Source organism: Vidua chalybeata, chromosome 29, assembly GCF_026979565.1.
Source record: "Vidua chalybeata isolate OUT-0048 chromosome 29, bVidCha1 merged haplotype, whole genome shotgun sequence".
Lineage (NCBI taxonomy): Eukaryota > Metazoa > Chordata > Aves > Passeriformes > Viduidae > Vidua > Vidua chalybeata.
In genome coordinates, this window is record NC_071558.1 from 1,009,354 (window position 1) to 1,030,553 (window position 21,200).

General features: G+C 59.3%; 1 protein-coding gene across 1 annotated transcript in view; it reads left to right on the forward strand.

The window, feature by feature from the left end:
• Positions 1 to 21,200, forward strand: part of KIRREL1 (kirre like nephrin family adhesion molecule 1) — a 47,210-nt gene that overhangs the window by 21,542 nt on the left and 4,468 nt on the right. The window contains exons 2-14 of the mRNA XM_053967179.1: positions 3,705 to 3,854; positions 5,632 to 5,781; positions 5,995 to 6,152; positions 6,411 to 6,561; positions 8,183 to 8,288; positions 8,970 to 9,118; positions 9,245 to 9,372; positions 12,232 to 12,358; positions 14,603 to 14,703; positions 15,929 to 16,127; positions 18,156 to 18,263; positions 19,289 to 19,428; positions 21,050 to 21,127. Coding sequence (XP_053823154.1) covers positions 3,705 to 3,854; positions 5,632 to 5,781; positions 5,995 to 6,152; positions 6,411 to 6,561; positions 8,183 to 8,288; positions 8,970 to 9,118; positions 9,245 to 9,372; positions 12,232 to 12,358; positions 14,603 to 14,703; positions 15,929 to 16,127; positions 18,156 to 18,263; positions 19,289 to 19,428; positions 21,050 to 21,127 — 1,745 coding nt within the window. The remainder of the gene's footprint in view (positions 1 to 3,704; positions 3,855 to 5,631; positions 5,782 to 5,994; positions 6,153 to 6,410; positions 6,562 to 8,182; positions 8,289 to 8,969; positions 9,119 to 9,244; positions 9,373 to 12,231; positions 12,359 to 14,602; positions 14,704 to 15,928; positions 16,128 to 18,155; positions 18,264 to 19,288; positions 19,429 to 21,049; positions 21,128 to 21,200) is intronic.

Here is a 21,200-nt window from a genome sequence, read left to right on the forward strand (position 1 = left end):
GGGGGGGCACAGCGGCCAGGGGACCGTGGCGACAAGCAGGGACACAGCAGCGAGGCGCCACCTCGTGCCTGTCCCCGCGCCGGCCGCGGGGCCACCGCTGTCACCTCGGCGCAGTGTCACCTCGGCCGCGCGACACCGCAGGGGTGGCACCGCCACCCACCCCCCATGCCGGTCCCTGCCAGGGGAGGAGGGACGGGGACAGTGGCGGGAGGTGGCTCCGGCTGTGACAATCGCCACCAGCCCCCGGCGGCGGTTTGTCACCGCGGCTGGCGCTAGGAGGTGGCACTGGGAGGTGGCACTGGGGGGTGGCACTGGAAGGTGGCACTGGGGGAGTGGCACTGGGGGTTGGCACTGGGAGGTGGCACTGGGAGGTGGCACTGGGGGAGTGGCACTGGAGCGGTGGCACTGGGGGTTGGCACTGGGAGGTGGCACTGGGGGTTGGCACTGGAGCGGTGGCACTGGGGGTTGGCACTGGGAGGTGGCACTGGGAGGTGGCACTGGGAGGTGGCACTGGGGGAGTGGCACTGGAGCGGTGGCACTGGGGGGTGGCACTGGGGTGGCACTGGGAGGTGGCACTGGGGGAGTGGCACTGGAGCGGTGGCACTGGAGCGGTGGCACTGGGGAGTGGCACTGGGGGAGTGGCACTGGAGCGGTGGCACTGGAGCGGTGGCACTGGGGGGTGGCACTGGGGGAGTGGCACTGGAGCGGTGGCACTGGAGCGGTGGCACTGGGGGGTGGCACTGGGGGAGTGGCACTGGAGCGGTGGCACTGGGGGGTGGCACTGGGAGGTGGCACTGGGGGAGTGGCACTGGGGGTTGGCACTGGGAGGTGGCACGGCGAGGTGGCACGGCGAGGTGGCACTGGGGGGGTGGCACTGGGAGGTGGCACTGGGAGGTGGCACGGCGAGGTGGCACTGGGGGGGTGGCACTGGGAGGTGGCACTGGGGGAGTGGCACTGGAGCGGTGGCACTGGGGGGTGGCACTGGGGGGTGGCACTGGGGGAGTGGCACTGGAGCGGTGGCACTGGGGGGTGGCACTGGGGGTTGGCACTGGGAGGTGGCACTGGGGGAGTGGCACTGGAGCGGTGGCACTGGAGCGGTGGCACTGGGGGGTGGCACTGGGGGAGTGGCACTGGAGCGGTGGCACTGGGGGGTGGCACTGGGGGTTGGCACTGGGAGGTGGCACTGGGGGAGTGGCACTGGGAGGTAGCACTGGGGGGGTGGCACTGGGAGGTGGCACTGGGAGGTGGCACTGGGGGAGTGGCACTGGAGCGGTGGCACTGGGGGGTGGCACTGGGGGAGTGGCACTGGGGGTTGGCACAGGGAGGTGGCACTGGGAGGTGGCACTGGCACTACGGGGACCCGGCGCTGCCGTTTCGGGGTTGGGGACAATGTGTGGGGACAAAGGGATGGTGGCACGCCGGGCGGGTGCCACCAGTGCCAGTTCGGGTTGGAATTTGGCCAGGCAGGGGACAGCGACACGGGGAATGGTGGCATGGATGGCGCAGGGCACGACAGCCCGAGCTGTGCCCGTTTTCCCCTCGATGTCCCCCAAAATCCCAAACCATTCCAGTGCCCGTTTTCCCAAAATCCCGGTGCCATCCCAGTGCCCGTTTTCCCCTCGATCTCCCCCAAAATTCTGGCCGATTCTGGGCTGGGCTGGTGCCATCCCAGTGCCCATTTTCCCCTCGATCTCCTCCAAAATCCCGGTGCCACCCCAGTGCCCTTTTTCTCAAAATCCCAGTGCCGCCCCAGTGCCCGTTTTCCCAAAATCCCGGTGCCACCCCAGTGCCCGTTTTCCCAAAATCCCGGTGCCACCCCAGTGCCCTTTTTCTCAAAATACCGGTGCCATCCCAGTGCCCGTTTCCCCAAAATCCCGGTGCCACCCCAGTGCCCGTTTCCCCAAAATCCCGGTGCCATCCCAGTGCCCGTTTTCCCCTCGATCTCCCCCAAAGCCCGGCCCACTCCCGGCTGGGCCGGTGCCAGCCCGGTGCCACCGCGGTGCCCGCGGGCTGCGGGTCCCCGCCGCCGCTCCCTGCCCCCTCTCCCGGCTCTGATCCTCGCTCCCAGCCCCCTCTCCCGGCACCTTCCCCTCTTTGATCTCCCGCTCCATCCCCTGCTCTCCATCCCCCGCTTTTCCTTTATCTTCCCCCAAAATTCCCGCAGCCCCCCGCCCTCCCTCCCGGGCGTGGGTGGCACCGGGGCACCCCGGGGCGGCCCGGAGCGGTGGCTGTCCCCAAAAACCGGCAGGGGAGGGAGCACGAGGCTGGCGGGGCCCCGTCCCGGGGTTTATTCCCGGGGATCCCGGCGTGTCCCAGCCCATGGATCTGGGGGTGTCCCGTCCCGGGGATCCCGGGGTTCCCCATCCCGGAGATCTCAGGGATCCTGGGATGCCGCGAGGAGGAGCGGACACCCCCACGCGGGGATTTTGGGGGATTTTTGGGGGGTTTTGTGGATTTTTTGGGGGATGTTTGGAGCCGCCGGGGGTTTTATTTTCGGGCTCAAAAGCAGGAGGCTCCCGGAGCCTGTGGATATCCCGGGATTCAGGAGGAGAGGAGCGGGGTGGGGAGCCGGAGCGGTGCCGTCCCGTGCCATCCCGTGCCATCCCGTGCCATCCCGTGCCATCCCGTGCCGTCCCGTGCCGTCCCGTGCCGTCCCGTGAATATTTATTGCCGTTACTCCCGAATTAAAGCCTGGGCTGGGAGCGGGGGGACGCGGGGGTCGCGCCGCCCGTTCCCTGTCGCATTCCCGGCCCTCCCCCCCGCTCCTGTCCCTGTCACGTCCCGCTCGATTCCCGCGGGCCGCGTGACACCGGAGCGGGACCGGCATCGATCCCCGACCGGCATCGATCCCCAACAGCCGCCGGCAGCAGCGGCGGCAGCGGCGGGGCCCGGGCTGGGGCGGCTTCGGGGGTCCCTGGGAGCTCCGGGGGTCGTGGGGAGCTCCGGGGGGGGATCTCGGGGAGATCCCGGGGTCACAGAAAGCTCTGGGGGGATCCTGGGGGGATCCAGGAGGATCCGGGGGGATCCTGTGGGTGCCTCCAGGAGGATCGGGGCAGGTCTGGGGGGTCCTGGGGGACCCCGGGGGTCTCAGGGATCTCTCAGGGGGGTCTCAGGGGATCCCAGGGGGTCTCAGGGAGTTCTCAGGGGGGTCTCAGGGGTATCCTGGGGGATCTCAGGGGATCCCAGGGGGTCTCAGGGGGTCTCAGAGGGTCTCAGGGGGTCTCAGGGGATCTCGGAGGGATCTTGGGGGGGGTCTGAGGGAGTTCTCAGGGGGCCTCAGGGGATCCTGGGTGATCCTGGAGGATCTTTGGGGGGGATCTCGGGGGGATCCTGGGGGATCCCAGAGGATCTCAGGGGGATCTCGGGGGGGATCTCAGGGAGATCTCGGGGGAGTTCTTAGGGGTTCTCAGGGGGGTCTCAGGGGATCCCGGGGGATCTCAGGGGGATCTCGGGGCAGTTCTCAGGGGTTCTCAGGGGGGTCTCAGGGGGTCTCAGGGGATCCCGGGGGATCTCAGGGGAATCTTGGGGGGTCTCGGGGAGTTCTCAGGGGTCTCAGGAGGATCCTGGGGGATCTCAGGGGGATCTCGGGGGGGTCTCAGGGAGTCCTCAGGGGGTCTCAGGGGACCCCGGGGACCCCGGGATGGCGGCGGGCGCCGTGCCGCGGTGCCGGGCGCCGCGCGGTGACCGCGGTGCCGTGGCCGCAGCGGTGCAGACGCGCTTCGTGGAGGAGCCCGAGGACCAGACGGTGGTGGCCGGGCAGAGAATCGTCCTGTCCTGCGTGGTGCTCAACTACTCCGGCATCGTGCAATGGACCAAGGACGGGCTGGCCCTGGGCATGGGCCAGGGCCTCAAAGGTGCCCGCGGCCACCGGGGGCGTGGGGTGGCACCGCTGGGGACGGGGGGCATGGGGTGACACTGCTGGGGACGGGGGCATGGGGGTGGCACCGCTGGGGACGGGGGGCATGGGGTGACACCGCTGGGGACGGGGGGCATGGGGTGACACTGCTGGGGACGGGGGGCATGGGGGTGGCACCGCTGGGGACGGGGGGCATGGGGTGACACTGCTGGGGACGGGGGCATGGGGGTGGCACCACTGGGGACGGGGGGCATGGGGTGACACCGCTGGGGACGGGGGGCATGGGGTGACACTGGGTGGGGAGGGGTGGCCCTGGGGGTGACACTGCTGGGGACGGGGGGCATGGGGTGACACCACTGGGGACGGGGGCATGGGGTGACACTGGGTGGGGACAGGGGGCATGGGGTGACACCGCTGGGGACGGGGGGCATGGGGTGGCACCGCTGGGGACGGGGGGCATGGGGTGACACCACTGGGGACGGGGGCATGGGGTGACACTGGGTGGGGACAGGGGGCATGGGGTGACACCGCTGGGGACGGGGGGCATGGGGTGGCACCACTGGGGACGGGGGGCATGGGGTGACACTGCTGGGGACGGGGGCATGGGGGTGACACCGCTGGGGACAGGGGGCATGGGGTGACACCGCTGGGGACGGGGGCATGGGGTGACACTGGGTGGGGACGGGGGGCATGGGGTGGCACCGCTGGGGACGGGGGGCATGGGGGTGACACTGGGTGGGGAGGGGTGGCCCTGGGGGTGACACCGCTGGGGACGGGGGGCATGGGGTGACACCGCTGGGGACGGGGAGTCCTGGGGGGGACACCCTGGGGACAGGTGGCCCTCGGGGTGACACTGGGTGGGGACGGGGGCCCTGGGGGTGACACCGCCAGGGACGGGGGGCATGGGGGTGACACTGCTGGGGATGGGTGGCTTTGGGGGTGACACTCACAGGGCACAGGCTGAAAGGTACCCGGGAAAGGGGGGGTGGCCCTGGGGGTGTCCCCGTGTGACTTCCCAGTGCTGTCCCCACAGCCTGGGCGTGGGATTGGGGTGTTCCCCTGTGTGTGACCCATGGGATTGGGGTGTCCCTGTGGGACCAGGGTGTCCCCCTGTGTGACCCATGGGATTGGGGTGTCCCTGTGGGACCGGGGCATTCCCCTGGGTGACCCATGGGTTCGGGGTGTCCCTGTGGGATTGGGGCATTCCCCTGGGTGACCCATGGGATTGGGGTGTCCCTGTGGGACCAGGGTGTCCCCCTGTGTGATCCATGGGATTGGGGTGTCCCTGTGGGACCAGGGTGTCCCCCTGTGTGATCCATGGGATTGGGGTGTCTCTGTGGGACTGGGGTTTCCCCCTCTGTGTGACCCATGGGATTGGGGTGTCCCTGTGGGTGACCCATGGGTTTGGGGTGTCCCTGTGGAATGGGGGTGTCCCTGTGGGACCAGGGTGTCCCCAAGTGACCCCGTGCTGTCCCCGCAGCGTGGGTGTGCAATTGGGGTGTCCCCATATGTGTGACCCATGGTTTCGGGGTGTCCCTGTGGGACCGGGGTGTCCCCCTGTGTGACCCATGGTTTTGGGGTGTCCCTGTGGGGTTGGGGTGTCCCTGTGTGACCCATGGGATTGGGGTGTCCCTGTGGGACCAGGGTGTCTCCCTGTGTGACCCATGGGTTGGGGGTGTCCCTGTGAGATTGGGGCATTCCCCTGTGTGACCCATGGTTTCGGGGTGTCCCTGTGGGACCGGGGTGTCCCCGGTGACCCCGCGCTGTCCCCGCAGCGTGGCCGCGGTACCGCATCGTGGGCACGGCCGACTCGGGCCAGTACAACCTGGAGATCCGCGACGCCGAGCTCTCCGATGACGCCGTCTACGAGTGCCAGGCCACCGAGGCCGCGCTGCGCTCGCGCCGCGCCAAGCTCACCGTGCTCAGTGAGGGCCGACCCGCTATCCCCGCTGTCCCCAGTGCCCCGCACGGTCCCGTGTCCCCCGAGTCCCCCCCTTGTGTCCTTCAGAGCCTCTCACGTCCCCTCACCGTTCCCTGTGCCCCGCACGGTTCCCGGTGTCCCCTCCCCACTCCCTGTGTCCCCTCCCCACCACCAGGGCGTCCCCACCGAGCCGGTGTCCCCTCTGTGCCCTCCGCAGTCCCCCCGGAGGACCCCACGATCGACGGCGCCCCCGAGATCCTGCTGAGGGCGGGGACCCCCTACAACCTGACGTGCCGCGCCCGCAGCGCCAAGCCCGCGGCCACCATCGCCTGGTTCCGCGACGGGCTGCAGCAGGACGGCGCCGTCACCAGCACGGTACGGCCGTCCCCTCCCGGTGTCCCCTCCCGGTGTCCCCAGCACCGCCACCCTGTCCCTGTGCCCACCGCCACCCACCCTGTGCTGCCCCCCTGCCCACTGCCACCATGGTGTGGATCCACGCCAGGCCCCAGCAGGACACCGCTGTCACCAGCACAGGATGGGGACACTTCAGTGTGGTGGCCGTCCCCTCCCGGTGTCCCCTCCCGGTGTCCCCAGCCCCGCTGGAGCTGTCCCCTCCCCGTGTCCCCTCCCCAGGAGCTGCTGGCCGATGGCAAGCGCGAGAGCACCACGAGCCTGCTGGCCATCAACCCCACGGACCTGGACATCGGCCGCGTCTTCTCCTGCCGCAGCTCCAACGAGGCCGTGCCGGCCGGCAAGGAGACCTTCGTCAGGCTCAACGTGCACCGTCAGTGGGGACATGGGGACAGGGACAGGGGACAGGGGACAGGGACAGGGGACAGGGGACATGGGAGACCTTCGTCAGGCTCAACGTGCACCGTCAGTGGGGACATGGGGACAGGGACAGGGAAATGGGGACAGGGGACATGGGAGACCTCCGTCAAGCTCAACGTGCACCGTCAGTGGGGACATGGGGACAGGGACAGGGGACAGGGACAGGGGACATGGGAGACCTTCGTCAGGCTCAACGTGCACCGTCAGTGGGGACATGGGGACAGGGACAGGGACAGGGAAATGGGGACAGGGGACAGGGACAGGGGACATGGGAGACCTTCGTCAGGCTCAACGTGCACCGTCAGTGGGGACATGGGGACAGGGACAGGGGACAGGGACAGGGGACATGGGAGACCTTCGTCAGGCTCAACGTGCACCGTCAGTGGGGACATGGGGACAGGGACAGGGACATGGGGACAGGGACAGGGGACATGGGGACAGGGACAGGGGACATGGGAGACCTTCGTCAGGCTCAACGTGCACCGTCAGTGGGGACATGGGGACAGGGACAGGGGACAGGGACAGGGGACAGGGACAGGGACAGGGGACATGGGAGACCTCCGTCAGGCTCAACGTGCACCGTCAGTGGGGACATGGGGACAGGGACAGGGGACATGGGGACCGGGACAGGGACAGGGACAGGGACAGGGGACAGGGACAGGGACAGGGGACATGGGAGACCTTCGTCAGGCTCAACATGCACCGTCAGTGGGGACATGGGGACAGGGACAGGGACAGGGACAGGGACAGGGGACAGGGACAGGGACAGGGGACATGGGAGACCTTCGTCAGGCTCAACGTGCACCGTCAGTGGGGACATGGGGACAGGGACAGGGGACAGGGACAGGGGACAGGGACAGGGACAGGGGACATGGGAGACCTTCGTCAGGCTCAACATGCACCGTCAGTGGGGACATGGGGACAGGGACAGGGACAGGGACAGGGACAGGGGACAGGGACAGGGACAGGGGACATGGGAGACCTTCGTCAGGCTCAACATGCACCATCAGTGCAATAGGGACAGGGGACATGGGGACAGGGACAGGGGACATGGGGACCGGGACAGGGACAGGGACAGGGACGGACGAAAGGGGACATGGGGACAGGGGGACACTGGGATACGGGGTACAGGGGACATGGGACACGGGACACGGGGACATGGGGATGCTGGGACACGGGACATGGGGACACAGGACATGGGGACATGGGACACTGGGACACAGGGGGCACTGCGACACGGGGACACCAGGGGTGGATGGGGATTTTGGGGGGTTTTGGGGGATTTTTGGGGTGCCGCAGGTGGGAGCGGCGCCTGTGGATGGGATCTGCTGGAGGGGGTGGAGGAGGGGGAAGGGGAGGAGGAGGAGGAGAAGGAAGAGGAGGAGGAAGAGGAGGCAGGGCCGGGACTCGGTGGCCAACACCGACCTCCGGTGGCCGCTGCGGGAAGGGGCGGCCACCAGCGGGAGGGGACAGCGCCGGGGGGGGGACAGGGGCGGGCGCTGCCCCAGCCCAGAGCTTGGGGGACCCCTGTGTGTCCCCCCCGCGCCCCCCTGAGCCCGGCCCCGTCCCCACAGATCCCCCGACGGTCACCTTGTCCATCCAGCCGCAGACGGTGCAGGAGGGCGAGAGGGTCGTGTTCACCTGCATGGCCACGGCCAACCCCGAGATCAAGGGCTACAGGTGAGCCCCAAACCGCCCGGGATGGGGCTGGGGTCACCTGGGGCCACCCGATGTCCCCCCCTTGGCTCTGGGTCCCCTCCCCTTCCCAAAACCCCTGGGATTGGAAATTGGAATTGGGAATGGCAATTGGGATTGGGATTGGGAATTGGGATTGGGAATGGGGTCAAACATCCCCACCATGGCTCTGAGTCCCCTCCCCAAAACCCCCTGGAAATGGCAATCGGGATTGGGATTTAGGGGGGGGATCGGGGTCCCAAATGTCCCCAGGTGGGCCACAGTGGGGGTGATCGGGAATTAGGACTGGGGTCCCACGGTGTCCCTGAACGTCCCCACCATGGCTCTGGGTTCCCTCCCCAAAACCCCCTGGAAACGGCAATCGGGATTGGGATTTAGGGTGGGGATTGGGATTTAGGGCAGGGGTTGGGAATCAGGGTGGGGATTGGGATTTAGGGTGGGGATTGGGATTTCGGATGGGAATTGGGATTTAGGGTGGGGATTGGGAATTAGTATGGGGATTGGGATTTCGGATGGGAATTGGGATTTAGGATGGGAATTGGGATTTAGGATGGGGATTGGGATTTAGGATGGGAATTGGGATTTAGGGCGGGGATTGGGAATTAGGGTGTGAATTGGGATTTAGGGTGGGGATCGGGGTCCCACGGTGTCCCCGGATGTCCCCAGGTGGGCCAAAGGGGGGGTGATCATCGAAGAGGCCAAGGAGAACAGGTACGACACGCAGGTGGACTACACCTTCTTCACCGAGCCCGTGTCCTGCGAGGTGCACAACGACATCGGCAGCACCAACGTCAGCACCCTGGTGGACGTCCACTGTGAGTGGCCCCAGAACTGGCCCCAAACCCCTTCCCCGGCCCCAAACCCCCTTCCCCGGCCCCAAACCCCTTCCCCGGCCCCAAACCTCCTTCCCCACACCCCGCCCCTCGGTTTTCCCCCCCCAGTCGCCCCCCGGATCGTGGTGGACCCCAAACCCACGGTGACCGACATCGGCTCCGACGTCACCCTGACCTGCGTGTGGTCCGGGAATCCCCCGCTGACCCTCACCTGGACCAAGAAGGAATCCAACATGGTAGGAGCCCGTTCTTGGGGCTTCCGGAATGTTCCCCATCCCGTCGGGATCAGGGGCACTCCACATGTCCCGAAATCCCCCAAAAAAATCCCCAAAAAATCCCAAAAGAAATCCCCAAAAAAATCCCAAAAGAAATCCCCAAAAAATCCCAAAAGAAATCCCAAAAGAAATCCCAAAAAGAAGCCGCATCCTGGGCGGTTTCCACATGATTCCCATTGGGATTGGGGTTGGGGTCAAACAGAACCCCAGAACGTCCCCACTGTGGCTCTGTGTCCCCTCCCCAGAACTCCCTGGAAATGGGAAATGGGATTTGGGTTCAGATTCGGATTGGGTTTGGGATTTGGGATAGGGGTTGGGATTGGGGTTGGGATTGGGATTTGGGATTGGGGTTGGGGTTGAGATTAAGATTGGGATTGGGGTTGGGGTTGGGATTCAGGATTGGGATTGGGGTTGGGGTTGGGATTTGGGATTGGGATTGGGGTTGGGGTTGGGATTTGGGATTGGGATTGGGGTTGGGGTTGGGATTTGGGATTGGGATTGGGAATAGGATTGGGGTTGGGGTTGGGGTTGAGATTGAGATTGAGATTGAGATTGAGATTGAGATTGAGATTGAGATTGAGATTGGGATTGGGGTTGGGATTGGGATTTGGGATTGGGGTTGGGGTTGGGGTTGAGATTGAGATTGAGATTGAGATTGAGATTGAGATTGAGATTGGGATTGGGGTTGGGATTGGGATTTGGGATTGGGGTTGGGGTTGGGATTCAGGATTGGTGTTGGGATTGGGATTTGGGATTGGGGTTGGGGTTGGGGTTGGGATTCAGGATTGGGGTTGGGATTGGGATTTGGGATTGGGGCTGGGGTTGGGATTCAGGATTGGGGTTGGGATTGGGATTTGGGATTGGGCTTGGGGTTGGGATTCAGGATTGGTGTTGGGATTGGGATTTGGGATTGGGGTTGGGATTCAGGATTGGGGTTGGGGTTGGGATTTGGGATTGGGGTTGGGGTTGGGATTCAGGATTGGGGTTGGGATTGGGATTTGGGATTGGGGTTGGGGTTGGGGTTGGGATTCGGGATTGGGGTTGGGATTGGGATTTGGGATTGGGGCTGGGGTTGGGATTCAGGATTGGGGTTGGGATTGGGATTTGGGATTGGGGTTGGGATTCAGGATTGGTGTTGGGATTGGGATTTGGGATTGGGGTTGGGATTCAGGATTGGTGTTGGGATTGGGATTTGGGATTGGGGTTGGGGTTGGGATTCAGGATTGGGGTTGGGATTGGGATTTGGGATTGGGGTTGGGGTTGGGATTCAGGATTGGTGTTGGGATTGGGATTTGGGATTGGGGTTGGGGTTGGGTTTCAGGATTGGGGTTGGGATTGGGATTTGGGATTGGGGTTGGGGTTGGGTTTCAGGATTGGGGTTGGGATTCAGGATTGGGATTGGGTTTGTGGTTGGGATTGGGGTTGGGATTGGGTTTGTGGTTGGGATTGGGGTTGGGATTGGGTTTGTGGTTGGGATTGGGGTTGGGATTGGGATTGGGATCAAACCTGGCCCCGAAGGTCCCCACCGTTCCTCCGTGCCCCCTCCACCCCCCAAATCCCCCCAGAAACAGGGACTGGCATTCCCACGGGAACGACCCCGGGCCAGGCGGCTGAGCTCTGGGGGGACGTCCCGCGTCCCCTCCCGCGTGTCCCCAAGTGTCCCCACGTGTCCCCGCGTGTCCCCACGTGTCCCCAAGCGTCCCTGTGTGTCCCTGCGTGTCCCCAAGTGTCCCCAAGTGTCCCCAAGCGTCCCTGTGTGTCCCCGTGTGTCCCCAAGTGTCCCCAAGTGTCCCCGCATGTCCCCAAGTGTCCCCAAGTGTCCCCGGGTGTCCCCAAGTGTCCCTGTGTGTCCCCAAGTGTCCCCACGTGTCCCCAAGCGTCCCTGTGTGTCCCTGTGTGTCCCCAAGTGTCCTCACGTGACCCCAAGTGTCCCCACGTGTCCCCAAGTGTCCCTGTGTGTCCCTGTGTGTCCCCAAGCGTCCCTGTGTGTCCCTGTGTGTCCCCAAGTGTCCCCGCGTGTCCCCAAGCGTCCCCCGGTGTCCCCAAGCATCCCTGTGTGTCCCCGCGTGTCCCCAAGTGTCCCTGTGTGTCCCCAAGTGTCCCCACGTGTCCCCAAGTGTCCCCACGTGTCCCTGCGTGTCCCCACGTGTCCCCAAGTGTCCCCACATGTCCCCAAGTGTCCCTGTGTGTCCCCAAGTATCCCCACGTGTCCCCAAGTGTCTCCACGTGTCCCCGTGTGTCCCCAAGCGTCCCTGTGTGTCCCCGCATGTCCCCACGTGTCCCCACGTGTCCCCGCGTGTCCCCAAGTGTCCCTGTGCGTCCCCGTGTTTCCCCGCGTGTCCCTGTGTGTCCCCACATGTCCCCACATGTCCCCAAGTGTCCCCAAGTGTCCCCAAGTGTCCCCACATGTCCCCGCGTGTCCCCACATATCCCTGCGTGTCCCCAAGTGTCCCCACATGTCCCCACGTGTCCCCACATGTCCCCGTGTGTCCCCACATGTCCCCACGTGTCCCCACGTGTCCCCGCGTGTCCCCACATGTCCCCACATGTCCCCGCGTGTCCCCACGTGTCCCCACGTGTCCCCGCGTGTCCCCACATGTCCCCACATGTCCCCGCGTGTCCCCACGTGTCCCCACATGTCCCCACATGTCCCCGCGTGTCCCCACGTGTCCCCGCGTGTCCCCACATGTCCCCACATGTCCCCGCGTGTCCCCACGTTTCCCCACATGTCCCCAAGTGTCCCCACATGTCCCCGCGTGTCCCCATGTGTCCCCACGTGTCCCCACATGTCCCCGCGTGTCCCCGCGTGTCCCCGCGCAGGTCCTGAGCAACAGCAACCAGCTGTACCTGAAGGCGGTGACGCAGGCGGACGCCGGCCAGTACGTCTGCAAGGCCATCGTCCCCCGGATCGGCGTGGGCGAGAGGGAGGTCACCCTCTTCGTCAACGGTCAGCGACCCCAAAAACCCCAAAAACCCCAAAAAAACCTCCTGGGGTTCCCTGGGAACGGGGCGGATCCAGTCCCCCAAAAATTCTCGGTTTCCGTCGTTTTTGGCGGGGTGGAGAGGAGGGAGTTTTGGAATTTACAAACAGGAATTCAAATTTACAGGTTTGGAATTTACAAACAGGAATTCAAATTTACAGTTTAGAATTTACAAACAGGAATTCAAATTTACAGGTTTGGAATTTACAAATAGGAATTCAAATTTACAGGTTTAGAATTTACAAATAGGAATTCAAATTTACAGGTTTGGAATTTACAAATAGGAATTCAAATTTACAGGTTTGGAATTTACAAATAGGAATTCAAATTTACAGTTTAGAATTTACAAATAGGAATTCAAATTTACAGTTTTGGAATTTACAAACAGGAATTCAAATTTTCAGTTTTGAATTTACAAATAGGAAATCAAAATTACAGTTTAGAATTTACAAATAGGAATTCAAATTTACAGTTTTGGAATTTACAAATAGGAATTCAAATTTACAGGTTTGGAATTTACAAACAGGAATTCAAATTTACAGTTTAGAATTTACAAATAGGAATTCAAATTTACAATTTTGGAATTTACAAATAGGAATTCAAATTTACAATTTTGGAATTTACAAATAGGAATTCAAATTTGCAATTTTAGAATTTACAAATAGGAATTCAAATTTACAGTTTAGAATTTACAAATAGGAATTCAAATTTACAGTTTAGAATTTATAAATAGGAATTCAAATTTACAGTTTTGGAATTTACAAACAGGAATTCAAATTTTCAGTTTTGAATTTACAAATAGGAATTCAAATTTACAGTTTAGAATTTACAAATAGGAATTCAAATTTACAGGTTTGGAATTTACAAATAGGAATTCAAATTTACAATTTTGGAATTTACAAATAGGAATTCAAATTTACAATTTTAGAATTTACAAATCAGGGTGGCTCAGATAATTGGCGGGGGTGGAAATGAAATTTGGGTTTTTTTTGTTTGGGTTTGGAATTGAGGATTAAGGGAAAAGGCAAAACGGGATTATTGGAAAGGGAATAAATCCCCAAAAGGAGATTTTCCACACCGTCCCTCCTTCCAGGGAGGAGGGAATGGGGGTTGGGAATTCCAGGAATTTCAACCTGGAACTTTCCATTGGAGGCTCCCCCAGTTCCAGATAAAACAAGGAATTTTTTCCTCCAATCCCTCATTCCTGGCGCGACCTGGGCACAGCGCTGGAAATTTCCTCCACCCGTTTCCCCACTGGGCCACCCCAAATTCCCTCCTGCACCACCCCAAATTCCCAAATTCCCTCCTGCACCACCCCAAATTCCCAAATTCCCTCCTGGACCACCCCAAATTCCCTCCTGGACCACCCCAAATTCCCAAATTCCCTCCTGCACCACCCCAAATTCCCAAATTCCCTCCTGGACCACCCCAAATTCCCTCCTGGACCACCCCAAATTCCAAATTTCCCTCCTGCACCACCCCAAATTCCCTCCTGCACCACCCCAAATTCCCAAATTCCCTCCTGCACCACCCCAAATTCCCTCCTGCACCACCCCAAATTCCCAAATTCCCTCCTGCACCACCCCAAATTCCCAAATTCCCTCCTGGACCACCCCAAATTCCCTCCTGGACCACCCCAAATTCCCAAATTCCCTCCTGCACCACCCCAAATTCCCTCCTGCACCACCCCAAATTCCCAAATTCCCTCCTGCACCACCCCAAATTCCCAAATTCCCTCCTGGATGACCCCAAATTCCCGATTTCCCCCCCGAATCACCCCAAATTCCCAATTTCCCTCCCAAACCACCCCAAATTCCCTCCCGGACCACCCCAAATTCCCGATTTCCCCCCCGAATCACCCCAAATTCCCAATTTCCCCCCGAATCACCCCGAATTCCCTCCTGAACCACCCCAAATTCCCAATTTCCCCCCGAATCACCCCAAATTCCCAATTTCCCCCCGAATCACCCCAAATTTCCTCCTGGATGACCCCAAATTCCCGATTTCCCCCTGAATCACCCCAAATTCCCAGTTTCCCCTGGAGTCACCCCAAATTCCCGATTTCCCCCTGAATCACCCCAAATTCCCGATTTCCCCTGGAATCACCCCAAATTCCCAATTTCCCCCCTGAATCACCCCAAATTTCCTCCTGGATGACCCCAAATTCCCGATTTCCCCCCGGATCACCCCGAATTCCCATCTCCCCGCAGGGCCCCCCATCATCTCCAGCGAGCCGGTGCAGTTCGCCGTGCGCGGCGACCGCGGCAAGGTCGAGTGCTTCATCGGCAGCACGCCGCCGCCCGACCGCATCGTGAGTCCCCGAGACAAAACCTGACACCCTTTCCACTAAAATATTAATTTTTATTACAAATTTATACATAGGATTTTAAATTTTATTAATTTTTATTACTTTATAAAAATAATTGTGTTACGAAACTAAAAATAAAATTGAAAATTTAAAGATTTAAATTAAAAAATCAAAGTAATTTTTATGTTATAATATAGAATATAATTAAGATAGTAGATATAATAGATTATACATAAAAATATAATTATATATAATGATATACATTATCTATAAGTATAATTATATCATATATCATATATTATATATAATTATATCTATAATTATATCTCTAATTGTATATATAATTATATATTATTTATAATATATAAATATATAATATAATTAATATGTGTTAATAGTTAAAATTTACAATTAAATATAATTTATAAATAGCAAATAAATAATGCAAAATAGATGGTAATATAAATACACACTCATAATGCAATTTATAAATAGAAACTAAATCAGTAATAAAAATAATAAAAATAACTTAAATGATAATGTGATAAATAATTTAAATAATGTTATATTATTTAATATTATTGTAAATAAATAATATTACATTTATTATAAATTATAAAATATTTATATATAATATATTTTATACATATAATAAATTTTGAATAATAAAAGTAATGCAATAAAGTATTGACTAGATATTGTAATGTCATATATACAATAAGATATGTATGATATTATATATATCAAATATATTTATATACAATATATGTGAATATAAATTACTATATCTTGATAATTAAATAATTTCTGAAGAGAAAAGATTTTATAGTAAATATAAAGAGTAGCTAACACATATTTATAACAAAATATAGTTTATAAATAAAAGTTAAATAATAAAAATATTAAATAAAACAATAAATAAGAAAAATAATATAAAATTTAATCATAAATAAATAAAAATAATATAAAATGAAATCATGAAAATAATATAAAATGAAATCATAAATAAACAATAAAATTAATGTAAAATGAAATCATAAATAAAAATAATATAAAATGAAATAATAACTAAATAATAAAAATAATACTAACTAAAATAACAACTGCATTCATATCAAAACAATTCCCCAAACCCAACACCAAAGAGCGAAAGCAACGAGCACAGAATTCCTTATTTCTCTAAACGGCCCCGAGCCCGCGGTGCTGACGCGGCCCCGTCCCCGCGCAGGCCTGGGCGTGGAAGGAGAACGTTCTGGAAGCCGGCACGCTGGAGCGCTACACGGTGGAGAGGAGCAACACGGGCAGCGGCGTCCTGTCCACGCTGACCATCAACAACGTCGTGGACGCCGACTTCCAGACGCGCTACAACTGCACGGCCTGGAACAGCTTCGGGCCCGGCACGGCCATCATCCAGCTCGAGGAGAAAGGTGACACCCAGAGGGAGCTGGGGGACAGTTTGGGTGGCCTCAAGTTGGGTCAGGTTGGGACATCATTGGGCTGGACACGGCCATCATCCAGCTCGAGGAGAAAGGTGACACCAACAGGGAGCTGGGGGACAATTTGGGTGGCCTCAAGTTGGGTTGGGATGGGATGGGACATCATTGGGCTGGACACGGCCATCATCCAGCTCGAGGAGAAAGGTGACACAGCAGGGAGCTGGGGGACAGTTTGGGTGGCCTTGAGTTGGGTTGGGTTGGGACAGCTTCGGGCCCAGCACGGCCATCATCCAGCTCGAGGAGAAAGGTGACACAGCAGGGAGCTGGGGGACAGTTTGGGTGGCCTCAAGTTGGGTTGGGATGGGACAACATTGGGCTGGACACGGCCATCATCCAGCTCGAGGAGAAAGGTGACACAGCAGGGAGCTGGGGGACAGTTTGGGTGGCCTCAAGTTGGGTTGGGATGGGACAACATTGGGCTGGACACGGCCATCATCCAGCTCAAGGAGAAAGGTGACACCAACAGGGAGCTGGGGGACAGTTTGGGTGGCCTCAAGTTGGGTCAGGTTGGGACATCATTGGGCTGGACACGGCCATCATCCAGCTCGAGGAGAAAGGTGACACAGCAGGGAGCTGGGGGACAGTTTGGGTGGCCTCAAGTTGGGTTGGGATGGGACAACATTGGGCTGGACACGGCCATCATCCAGCTCGAGGAGAAAGGTGACACCAACAGGGAGCTGGGGGACAGTTTGGGTGGCCTCAAGTTGGGTTGGGATGGGATGGGACAACTTTGGGCTGGACACGGCCATCATCCAGCTCGAGGAGAAAGGTGACACAGCAGGGAGCTGGGGGACAGTTTGGGTGGCCTTGAGTTGGGTTGGGATGGGACAACTTTGGGTCCGGCACGGCCATCATCCAGCTCGAGGAGAAAGGTGACACCCAGAGGGAGCTGGGGGACAGTTTGGGTGGCCTTGAGTTGGGTTGGGATGGGACATCATTGGGCTGGACACGGCCATCATCCAGCTCGAGGAGAAAGTGACACCCAGAGAGAGCCTGGGGACAATTTGGGTGGCCTTGAGTGGGGTCAGGTTGGAACAGCTTTGGGCTGAGCATGGCCATCATCCAGCTCGAGGAGAAAGGTGACACCAACAGGGAGCTGGGGGACAATTTGGGTGGCCTCAAGTTGGGTTGGGTTGGGACATCATTGGGCTGGACACGGCCATCATCCAGCTCGAGGAGAAAGGTGACACAGCAGGGAGCTGGGGGACAGTTTGGGTGGCCTCAGATTGGGTTGGGTTGGGACAGCTTTGGGCTGGACACGGCCATCATCCAGCTCGAGGAGAAAGGTGACACAACAGGGAGCTTGGGGACAGTTTGGGTTGGGATGGGACAACTTTGGGCCCGGCACAGCCATCATCCAGCTCGAGGAGAAAGGTGACACCCAGAGAGAGCCTGGGGACAATTTGGGTGGCCTCAAGTTGGGTCAGGTTGGGACATCATTGGGCTGGACATGGCCATCATCCAGCTCGAGGAGAAAGGTGACACAGCAGGGACCTTGGGGACAATTTGGGGTGACAGGGAATGGCCTCTATTTGGGTCAGCTTTGGGCCCAGCATGGCCATCATCCAGTTCGAGGAGAAAGGTGACACCAACAGGGAGCTTGGGGACAATTTGGGCAGCCTTGAGTTGGGTTGGGATGAGACAACATTGGGCCCGGCACGGCCATCATCCAGCTCGAGGAGAAAGGTGACACCAACAGGGAGCTTGGGGACAGCTTTGGGTGGCCTCGAGTTGGGAATTTGGGGGAATTCCTCCTGGGAATGGCGGTCAGGCCTCAGAAGGGTTCTCCATCCCTGGAGAGTCCGAGGAATTCCCGGAATTCCGGGTGACCAGCTGGGGACAGGTCCCCTCTTGGACTCGGTGACGCCCCAGTTCTTCTCCGAGCCGAGTTGGGGGGGTGTTGGGACGAGAGCCCGGCCGTGGCGCTGGCCTCGTCCCCAGCTCGCCGTGTCCCCGCAGAGGTCCTGCCCGTGGGCATCATCGCCGGGGCCACCATCGGGGCCAGCATCCTCCTCATCGGCTGCCTGGCGGCCCTCGCCTGCTTCCTCTACCGGCGCCGCAAAGGAAGTGAGTGAGGGACAGCGGGGCACGCCGGGCGGCCTTGGGGGCACTCTGGGGCACTCTGGGGTCACTCTGGGTGTCTCTGGGGGGGCAACTCTGGGTATCTCTGTGGGGTCACTTCATGGTCACTCTGTGGTCACATCGTGCTCACTCCGTGCTCACTCCGTGCTCACTCTGGGGGCACTCTGGGGGCACTCTGGGTGTCTCTGTGGGGGTCACTTCATGGTCACTCTGTGGTCACATCGTGCTCACTCCGTGCTCACTCTGTGGTCACTCTGGGTGTCTCTGTGGGGGTCACTTCATGGTCACTCTGTGGTCACTCAGTGGTCACCTTAGGTGTCTCTATGGGGATCACTCAGTGGTCACTCTGTGTTCACTCCATGCTCACTCTGTGCTCACTCTGTGGCCACTCAGTGGTCACTCTGCTCACTCAGTGCTCACTCAGTGGTCACTCCATGCTCACTCAGTGGTCATTCCATGCTCTCTCAGGGGTCATTCAGTGCTCACTCCATGCTCATTCCATGCTCACTCAGTGGTCACTCCATGGTCACCCAGTGGTCACTCAGTGGTCACTCAGTGGTCACTCAGTGCTCACTCCGTGTTCACTCAGTGGTCACTCCATGCTCTCTCAGGGGTCACTCCGTGGTCACTCAGTGGTCACTCTGTGCTCAGTCTGTGCTCACTCTGTGCTCACTCTGTGCTCTCTCAGAGGTCACTCAGGGGTCACTCTGTGCTCACTCCATGCTCACTCCATGCTCACTCAGTGGTCACTCAGTGGTCACTCCATGGTCACCCAGTGATCACTCAGTGCTCACTCTGTACTCACTCCGTGCTCACTCAGTGGTCACTCTGTGCTCACTCAGTGGTCATTCCGTGGTCACTCTGTGGTCACTCTATGCTCACTGAGTGGTCACTCAGTGGTCACTCCATGCTCTCTCAGGGGTCACTCAGTGCTCACTCAGTGCTCACCCAGTGCTCACTCCGTGGTCACTCCGTGGTCACTCAGTGGTCACTCTGTGGTCACCTGGCAGGCCGCAAGGACGTCACGCTGCGCAAGCTGGACATCAAGGTGGAGACGGTCAACCGGGAGCCGCTGACGCTGCACGCGGACAGGGAGGAGGACACGGCCAGCGTGTCCACGGCCACCCGCGTCATGAAGGCCATCTACTCGGTGAGGGACAGCAGGGACACGCGGGCCAGGCCGGGATGGCACCTGGCACGGGAATTGTCACCTGGGCCAGGCCGGGATGGCACCTGGCACGGGAATTGTCACCTGGGCCAGGCCGGGATGGCACCTGGCACGGGAATTGTCACCTGGGCCAGGCCGGGATGGCACCTGGCACGGGAATTGTCACCTGGGCCAGGCCGGGATGGCACCTGGCACGGGAATTGTCACCTGGGCCAGGCCGGGATGGCACCTGGCACGGGAATTGTCACCTGGGCCAGGCCGGGAGGGCACCTGGCACGGGAATTGTCACCTGGGCCAGGCCGGGATGGCACCTGGCACGGGAATTGTCACCTGGGCCAGGCCGGGATGGGACCTGGCACAGGAATTGTCACCTGGAATGGCCGGGATGGCACCTGGCACGGGAATTGTCACCTGGGATGGCCGGGATGGGACCTGGCACGGGAATTGTCACCTGGGATGGCCAGGATGGGACCTGGCACGGGAATTGTCACCTGGGCCAGGCCGGGATGGCACCTGGCACAGGAATTGTCACCTGGGCCAGGCCAGGATGGGACCTGGCGAGGGAATTGTCACCTGGGATGGCCAGGATGGCACGTGGCATGGGAATTGTCACCTGGGCCAGGCCAGGATGGGACCTGGTGAGGGAATTGTCACCTGGGATGGCCAGGATGGGACCTGGCACGGGAATTGTCACCTGGGATGGCCGGGACGGCACCTGGCACAGGAATTGTCACCTGGAATGGCTGGGATGGCACCTGGCACAGGAATTGTCACCTGGGCCAGGCCGGGATGGGACCTGGCACAGGAATTGTCACCTGGAATGGCTGGGATGGGACCTGGCACGGGAATTGTCACCTGGAATGGCTGGGATGGGACCTGGCACGGGAATTGTCACCTGGGCCAGGATGGGATGGGACCTGGCACGGGAATTGTCACCTGGGCCAGGCCGGGATGGGACCTGGCACAGGAATTGTCACCTGGGCCAGGCCAGGATGGGACCGGCTGAGGGAATTGTCACCTGGGATGGCCAGGATGGCACCTGGCACGGGAATTGTCACCTGGGATGGCCAGGATGGGACCGGCTGAGGGAATTGTCACCTGGGATGGGATGGGATGGGATGGGATGGGATGGGACCTAGCACGGGAATTGTCACCTGGGATGGCCAGGATGGGACCTGGTGAGGGCATTGTCACCTGGGATGGCCGGGATGGGACCTGGCACAGGAATTGTCACCTGGGATGGCCGGGAGCTGTTGGCAGGGTTTGTCCCCAACCCTGGGAATGTCCCCAAGGCCAGGCTGGAGCCACCTGGGATGGTGGGAACGTCCCTGCCCTCGGATCTTTAAGGATCTTTGGGTTTTTTTCCATCCCAAGGAATTCCCGCATTCCCTGGGCCGGTTTAATGGGATTTTAGGGATCGGTCCTGGACCCATCCCCGATCCCAGATTCCCCATCCCTGGGAGTGCCCAACTCCACCTTGGATCCACCTGGGCTAGCGGGAGCCGCCCCTTCCCACCACGGGTTCCTCCAGGTTCCTCCCCGCCCATCCCACTCCATAATTCCACAATTCCATAATAACTCGATATTCCCATGGATTTTGCAGTCGTTCAAGGACGACGTGGACCTGAAGCAGGACCTGCGCTGCGACACCATCGACACCCGCGAGGAGTACGAGCTCAAGGTCCGGTCCCGCCGGGATTTTAGGGTGGGAAAAGAGGGGCAGATCCCAAATTTTTTTTTCCCCCCCTGGAATG